This window comes from Carassius carassius, chromosome 17 (assembly GCF_963082965.1).
Source record: "Carassius carassius chromosome 17, fCarCar2.1, whole genome shotgun sequence".
Lineage (NCBI taxonomy): Eukaryota > Metazoa > Chordata > Actinopteri > Cypriniformes > Cyprinidae > Carassius > Carassius carassius.
In genome coordinates, this window is record NC_081771.1 from 644,628 (window position 1) to 653,778 (window position 9,151).

Consider the following 9,151-nt stretch of genomic DNA (forward strand, 5'->3'; position numbering starts at 1 on the left):
AATGATCATTTCTAGTGAACTAACCCTTTAATGGTTATAGTTTGGAATATTTAAGATAAACAGAGCCAACTGGAAGAGTTTTTGCACACACTGCGTCGCATCTGCTCCACACTGAAACAGCTCATATTTACCGATCTCGTGTTGTCTTGTGATCTGTTTGGTTTGGATGCTTTAGAGTTTCAATGCTGGGAGTCACTGGGCCGGAGGTGAGCGCTCGGACTTCGCTTGGGCATCCGCGTCCTGACGTGGCACTGTAAGTGTAGTATGTTTATTTGTTCGCGCTAATGATTAACCCCCAGCAGAGCTATATATATATGCTTCAGTGTGGAGTGTGCATGATGTGCATCCCAGCAGCGCTTCACTCACCTGCGCATCATTGGTGCGTCCCTTAAACGTGCCACAACTTTTGATGGATTACCCCACTTGCGAGTGCTCAGGTGCGGCTCACTCCTCTCCATCCACTCGCTAGTGCGCGTCTCTCCGAACTCTGTCAGACTCAAACGAGCAAAGTCAGCATGTTCTTGGTGTCGTTCTCGTGGGCGCACCTGTGCGAGCTCGCGTCCGTGGTGCTGCTGTCCACGCTGGTGGTGCTGAGCGCGCTCACGGTGAGGGGAACGAGCGCGGCCGCCACCGGCTGCACGACGTGCGGCATGCCTGCGCTGGAGCAGGGCACGGAGGAGCGTTACCTGGTCGAGATGGCCAAGCAGCAGATCCTGAGCAAGCTTCACCTGCGGGAGAGGCCGAACATCACGCAGACGGTGCCGCGTGCCGCGCTCATGACGGCGCTGCGCAAGCTCCACGCGGGCCGCGTCAGACAGGACGGAACGCTGGAGCTGGACAATAACGTGCCAAACTCACGCACGAGCAACCAGGCGTACGAGATAGTGAGCTTCGCTGATGTCGGTGAGTGCACCTTACTTGTAGTTCATATAAGCATTCTTAAAACATTCATTGTAAATTGATACGTGCGCGCACGCCCCTCATGTAAACATTGTTTTTACTATGAAAATACTGATATTAAAAAAATAAAATAAAAAAATAAAGTGACGTGACATTCAGCCAAGTATGGTGACCCATACTCAGAATTCCTGCTCTGCTTTTAACCTATCCGAAGCGCGCACACACACACACACACACTGTGAGCACACACACGGAGCAGTGGGCAGCCATCAGTGTTGGGAAGGTTACTTTGGAAATGTAATAGGTTACAGATTACAAGTTACCTTGTTTAAAATGTAATAGTAGTGTAACTTTTTCAATTACTTTATTAAAGTAATGTAACTAATTACTTTTGAGTACTTTTTGATTACTTTTATAAATTTGTGAAAATTCATGAATAATAAATAAAAGCATATACATCAACTTAAATACAGTTATCTAATAAGCATGTGACGTATTCTGTGTAATAAACTCCTGAAATATTGGTGTTTTTTTTAAACTGCTGTCTCTGTATATGATGATAGTTTTCTCAAAATAAGTAAAATGCTCATTAAGTGACACAGAACAGTGCTAGAAATTATGTTTATGTGCTCGTGTACTCCTATATTGAGGCGGCAGAGGTTGAAAACACTGCGAGCTTCAGTAGGCCTATGTGTAGTAAATGAAACCATGTCTTTGCCATTAATTTACAGGAGGGGCGGACTGGGAAAAAAATTCAGACTGGAAAATTCAACCTCATACAAACAAATTCATGGACAAAACTATTTTTTGTATGGACCTGACATAAAAAAAAGGTTTAAATCTTTAATTTGGGGACATGCAAAATAATTAAAAGTTGTCTCCTGAACTGCACCTTCACTTCCATTTTTCTCTTCAGTCTCTTTATTTTGTCCTGTTATCCATCTCTCTCATGACTTTAATACTCAAGATTGAACAAAACTATACTTTACAATACAATACTCTACAATACTACAATATCTTTATAGAAAAATCCTAATACTGTACACGATTCATGTTTTTCCCTTACAAAAGTTAAACATGCTTTTATTAGCCTATATAAAAGTAAAATAACCTTGTTTTTTTGCAAATGGATTTTTAAATAAATACATTTGTAAAATAATTTTACATTTTTGGTTACCACAGTTAACCAATAGTAACCATTTTCTCTGGATTTATAGTTAAATATTAAAATGTTAATTTTCTTAAGGGTTGTGTTGTTGTCTGTCGTAGCTCCCCCTAAACCTATTAAAAAAATCTGATTTTTTTTTTCAGCTAAATTACTACTGTAACATTACAACAGATAATAATGATGTCCTTTATATAGTATTTTGAGTGATGACGGATGAGCAACGTGCTGCTGCTTGATTAAATAAATAAAAAAACAAAGACAAAAAAGCATCTTTACAGATGAAACTGACCTGAAACCCTGAACAGGAGTTCTGCTTCTCTGCTCCAGCAGTCCACTCTCTCTCTCTCTCTCTCTCTCTCTCTCTCTCTCTCTCTCTCAGTCTTTCTCTCACTCTCTCTCTCTCTCGCATTGATTACTCTGAGTCTGATCCAAACTGTTTGGCGGAGGCGCGGAGAGCGCGCGAGTCATGACTAACACTTCATGATTTATTAGAGATTTAATTATCAAATGGCGGATTCGCAAATGATCGCTTTAGTACATTCGGCAGGCAATTATACAATAATGATATTAAATACTGGGGCAAAATCGGTCCCGGTTCTCCCGGTGTCCAGTCCGCGCCTGATTTCCACAGACACGCAGAATGTGCAAGTCATATATTGCATTTTTGGGGCTTATATTCACAGACACTAGTCGATGTCATGTTTTGATTCAAGTGTACTGACCTACTTTTGATTTAGTCATCCAAAATGTGGCATATTCGTCCGCGTTAGGCATTTCGTTTTTATGACTGGATTCTACGAACCAGACTGTATTTCCGCATCCCGGAAATGATTAGGGCGGTATGTCTCAGAATAGTCAGTGCAATTGGGAAAGAAATTAGTTAAATCTGTATGTGGATGTGTGTAAATATTCAAATGTAATCCCCTTTGTAATCGTTAAAAATTTCATAAGTAACTGTAATTTAATTACTCATTTTTTCTTAGTAACTGTAACTAATTACAGTTACAATAATTTTGTAATTAAATTACGTAACGCCGTTACATGTAACTAGTTACTCCCCAACACTGGCAGCCATTTATGCTGCGGCGCCCGGGGAGCAGTTGGGGGTTCGGTGCCTTGCTCAAGGGCACCTAAGTCGTGGTGTTGAGGGTGGAGAGAGAACTGTACATGCACTCCCCCCACCCACAATTCCTGCCGGCCCGAGACTCGAACTCACAACCCTTCGATTGCGATTCCGACTCTCTAACCATTAGGCCACGACTTCCTTATTAATGGCTTTAAGAACGATATACACTATTCAAATCCGGTTTCTTTAATGATTAACTGGTTTTTAAAAGGTCAAAACAAAGGATAGCCTACGCTAAACAATGTTATATATATTTAACGAGTAAAAGGTGGGTTCATTTGACACTTTGTGCCTCTAAATCGTTCATAAAATAATTTTTAAACGTTTGGTGTCTGCACACTTCGAGCACGTGCAAACTAAACATTAAACATTAAATTGTATGTATAGCTACACATTGAAAACTGCATAAGAACTAAATGTTAGAATGTTGTTCCAATCCACCTCCTTTGACTTAAGAGTGGGCGTGGCCATTAGTGATAGAAATGTGCTGGACTTCCGGTATTATCGCTTCTAGTTATTTTAGCTGTACAAAATCAGCGGTTATGTTGTTTGATCATGCAAAGTTGTTGTTTTTACTTTGTCATCATATAAATTTAATTCATAAAATAATTTTTATTAATCATAAACAGAGTTTATTTAAAAAAAATCACTCTAAAATTACGTTTTTAAATGTAAAAATAAATTACAAAGAAACTGAAACGAATTAAACATGAAATTGTGAGGAATAAGGACTGTAAATAGAGTTTTCTTATAAAATATTTTCTAGAATCTTTATTTACAATTTAAAAAAAAATATATTTTATAGCATATTTTCCTACCCTGTAAAAAAAAAAAAAAAAAAAAGTTAAGAAGGCTTAAAAGTTTAAAGCAACCAGCTTCAGTTTTCTCAACTTTCTGTTGTATAAAGTGAAAACAAGAAGTAGAGAACTCAAATTAATTAAAAAAATCTACTGAAGCTGGTTGCCTTTTTGATTTTTTACAGTGTCTGGCACATTCACAAAATAACATCTTACTTCCGCTTGCAAAATAAGCACTTCTAAGCCCCTGTATCTGATTTCTCTCCAGATTCCGAGGTTTCTGCCGGCATCGACACCAGTCTGTCGTTCCAGTTCCTGCAGGAGAAAGGTCACAGCATCCAGGTGCTGCAGTCGTCGCTGTGGCTTTATGTAAGTCAGACTGACGCACCTCATCACGGCAGCCGTGTAAACGCAGAAATCTCCCTGCCGGCGTCGAGTGCCGCTAATCGCACGCTGCTGCTCCAGAGGAGCGTGGATGTGTCACGAGGCGGATGGCACACGTTCCCGGTCACCAGCGCCCTGCAGACATTTCTGGACGGCGGTCAGCGGAGGCTCCATCTGGAGGTGCACTGCGAAGATGGCGGTCGAAACTTGTGCAGTCGCGAAGCATCGGGCGAATCCTCCCATCAGCCGTTCCTAGTTGCTCAGGTGCAGTTGCGTGAAGATGCCACCAAACACTTGCGGAGCAAACGCTCGCTGGAATGCGGCGATGACGCGAGCGTGTGCTGCAAAAAAGACTTTTACATCAAGTTCCGTGACATACAGTGGCAGGACTGGATCATAGCACCTGAGGGCTACCATATGAACTATTGCATGGGACAGTGTCCGCAGCATTTATCCGGCTCGCCCGGCATCGCCTCGTCTTTCCACGCCACCGTCTTCAGTCAACTGAAGGCCAACGGCATCCACACGGCCGTGTCGTCCTGCTGCGTCCCCATCCAGAGACGGCCGCTCTCCATGGTCTACTTCAACTCGCAGCACACCATTGTGAAGACCGACGTCCCGGACATGATCGTCGAATCCTGCGGGTGCACATAAAGAACAATTACGTGACTTAAAGTGTTAGTTCATGCAAAAATGAAAATTAGCCTGTGATTTACTCACCCTCAATGCATCCTAGGTGTACCAGTCATAAGGGATTAAACGAGCTTTCTATTGATGTATGGTTTGTTAGGATAGGACAATATTTGGCCGAGATACAACTATTTTAAAAACTTTAGCTATGCATATTACTAATCAAAAATTTAGTTTTGATATATTTCCGGTAGGACATTTATAATTATATCTTCATGGAACATGATCTTTACTTGATATGATTTTTGGCATAAAAGAAAATTGGTCATTTTAACCTTTACAATGCATTGTTTGCTTTTGCTACAAATATACCTGTGCTACTTATGACTGCTTTTGTGCTACAAAAGCGTTCGTTCTTTCAGACAAATCCAATCAGAGTTGTAAAATAAAAACTGTCCTTGCTCTTCCAAGCTTTAGAATTGCATTGGACATTTTTTTCTGTTCAACAGTCCAAAAGAAGTGCAATAAAGCTCATGCATCCATAACGGCTCCAGGGAAAGAATAAAGGCCTCCTGTAGCAAATCAATGTGTTTTTTAAGAAAAATATCCATATTTAAAACATTATAAACACTTTTCTCTCACTTCTGTGGATGACATAGGACAGAGGATGGATGCACTTTATTTTGATGCCTTTTGAACTGTTAAACAGAAACACCCGCCCACTGCAGTTATAAAGCTAGGAAGAGCAAGGAAAATGTTTATAATATTATTCCAAAAGGATTCATCTAAAAGAAGAAAGTCATACACACCTAGGATGGCTTGAGGGTGAGTAAAGCACAGGCTAATTTTCATTCAAGAGGCGAAATATGCTCTAATCAAAGCTTTCTGTCTAAGCAAAGTTTATCCGTTATGGGTTTTTATAGATGTGGAAACACTCAGGGAAATTGAGGCCACTGTAAAAGCCACACTTAGGCCTGAATCAGCATGGTTACCCAACATGACAGTAACATTTAGATACTGCCAAACATCGCAGAAAAGATCTAACAGCGAATGAAAATGGTGCATTAGTATCTAATACATTTCTCTCGCAGTATAGTTCATAAAGCTTATTTTGACTGTTTACGCTAAGCACCAGCAAATGCAATTATATATGTATACTGGCTTTCTTTTCAACATGCTTTTTTTCTGTTCTGTTCTTTTATTTGTATTATTATTATTAATAATAATAATACGTCTTATTTATATAGCGCCTTTGAAAAAGCAGTACAGTAATCTACAGACAGTACAATAACATACATTGTACAGGTGTATTTTTGCCATGTTTATTGTGTCTTATGTTCTCCTTTTGTTTAGTCTGAAGCAGTTCCTAGTGATGCATAGTGTAGGGAATCTGCAACTGCACTTTATATGTTGTTTTGCGTAGTTAGTGTGAATCAAGCCATGCAAATCCGATTTACGTGTGTTGTGTTTATGTTTTCTTTGACAAAATGATACTGTAACTTATGACACAATATTAATGCTTTTTATTAAGGCTCTTTGGAGGAGACTAATTTCTATAATTTTTTAATAAAGGAATATTTTCTTATAGGCGAGACATCTTGGAAATCTGTACTGTATTGTATATTGTAATTTTGCTGAATATGTGTATTTTTTTAATAAATATTTTATCTATTACTTCACATGTGCTTTAATGAGAGGACAAAGGACACCTCAAACATCAATAAAGCAAACAACCCCTAAAATTTGACATATAATATCCCTTTGAAGAGCAAGTCCAGACCGATCTTACAATATTTCACAGACTCTATGTCGTACAGTCTCTTATCACTATCTGACTAATTGATCAATAACTAATTGCAGGCTATATTCCACTGGATGCTGATGCCAAGCTGGCTATGAATGAACTGCATGCGGCCATTAGTAAACAACAGACTGCTCACCCGGAGGATGCTTTTATTGTCACGGGTGATTTTAATTACTCCAAATTAAAGACAGTGCTCCCCAAATCTCATCAACATGTTTCCTGCCACACTAGAGGAGACAAAACTTTGGATCATGTTTACACACATATTAATGGAGCTTACATTGCAACATACTTTAAGTCCACTTCCATTGTGCCAGTACCGAAACACTCCTCCCCGATGAGCTTGAACGACTACCGCCCCATCACACTCAACACAGGTGTACCACAGGGCTCTGTGCTGAGCCCATTCCTCTTCTCCCTTTACATCCACGATTAGGACACTGGAAAATATTTCTATGCACTTTTAAAATATCCATTGCACAAGTGTAAATGATGCTCATATGTTGATAGTTTTTGCTTATAGTGTACATACACTTATTACACAATCCATCTGTATAGTATGTTCATAGTACACCTCTCTGTATATCATGCTGATAGTATTAAAAAATCTGTAAATTATGTCCATAGTACTGCCTTGTAACATATTGTAGACACTGTATATCCTGTACTTACTGATTATTGCACTTCTGGTTAGATGCTAACTGCATTTCGTTGCCTTGTACCTTACATGTGCAATGACAAAAAAGTTGAATCTAATCTAATCTAATCTAATTGTCCTTAGAAAAAGCCAGTATTTCTATGAAGGCAATCAATATCGTCTAAAAGGCAAAGAGCGTGTTTGCTTGGGCAAATAACTGAATTGGTTTTTATAGATGTCTATATTTGACGTGCAAACAACAGTGCAATTTTTCTGGCATGGCTACTACAGAAAAACATAAAAAGGGTTGCTCATCATACAAAACAAATTGCTTGGTTAAGTTGCAAACACGACATCAAATATGAATGTAAATAAATGTGAAAGTCTGACAGCACAATCTGGGATTTTGTACATTTATTTAACCCTATAGAAATAAAGGAAGTTTTAGCATTTTAAAACAAATTAGCAAAGAAAAGGTATTATGTAAAATGAAGATGAAATATTTCTGATCTGGAACTGATGGTTAGATGGAACTTGCACTATTATTAAACTTAACTGAATCAACAATGAATTTACTTTTACTGAAAAAAGACTGTTTATGATTGTCCTCCTTTAAAGCTGTTTAGAGCAGAATTGGATTTTGTTTGCATCATTGTAACATTATTTTCCTCTTTAAAAGCTGCTTTTTAAAAACCGTAAAGCTGCTTTGACACAATCTGTAATGTATACAGTTCTATAGAAATAAAGGCGTCCTTCTTCCACTGCATGAAACTCAAGATGCTCTTTGGATCATCTCAGATCCTGCTGGAGAACATGAGCATCTGGTTTAGTTCATGTAATTTCAGTGCTGTTGAGAGACCTGCAAGAAATACTGAGATATTCTCACGTTATATATGTCCATTTTAAACCTAAATTTCTAAAATATTGAGAAAATACAATTTGTGAAAAGTGTATTAAATTAGAACGAGAAGCATTCTAGGTCTCAGACTTTTGGACCTAACTGTACGTGAGACATAAGAGAACGATAAACTCTTTGGCAGTTCTCCTCAGGTTGTGTACAGAAGAGTTGCATGTTGTCCCTGACTGACGGCGCGTGCACTTGATCCGATATAACTGTGACTCAGATCGTCCATTTGTACTGATTTCAGCAGGTCAAATTAGTCTTGCCACGTTGAATAGGGTGTCATTTATTGTACTTCGTAAACACACCACCGAAATGCCAGTAATATTAGTAAAACAGCATCACCAAAACAGTGATGCAATAATTCAGAAAACTGAGCAATGTCTTCATCTACTTGTAAAAGCTCATGAACAAACCTCAAACCTCAAGCATTGCATGTTGTCTTAAATCAATATTATCCAATTAACTCAGTGGTTCTAAATTTAACGTATATTAAGATTTATTCAAATTCCTAGTTGCATACAGACTTTGCTGCCAAAGCAGCAATGTATAAGTGTTTCCACATATACAAAAACAATAGTACATTGTCATTGGAAACTTTGTATCAGCCAAATCTGCGCTGGATATTAATATCCAAAGTATAGTGAAAACACTATCAATTAGCACAGTAACAAGATCGGCAGTTTAAGAAATTAACTTGTAAGCACAAAACACAAGATACTTCTCTTTTCAATATGAATTAGGCTTTATTATATAAATCTAAGACATATAAACTAATCTAACACATAAACGCACGCACGCACA

General features: G+C 38.6%; 1 protein-coding gene across 1 annotated transcript; it reads left to right on the forward strand.

The window, feature by feature from the left end:
- Positions 1-322: 322 nt before the first annotated feature.
- LOC132160686 (inhibin beta B chain-like) lies at positions 323-5,204 on the forward strand. Its single transcript, XM_059570332.1, has 2 exons — positions 323-903; positions 4,260-5,204. Exons 1-2 carry the CDS (start codon positions 516-518, stop codon positions 5,027-5,029), a joined length of 1,158 nt encoding a protein of 385 aa, XP_059426315.1. The 5' UTR covers positions 323-515; the 3' UTR covers positions 5,030-5,204.
- The last annotated feature ends 3,947 nt before the right edge of the window (positions 5,205-9,151 follow it).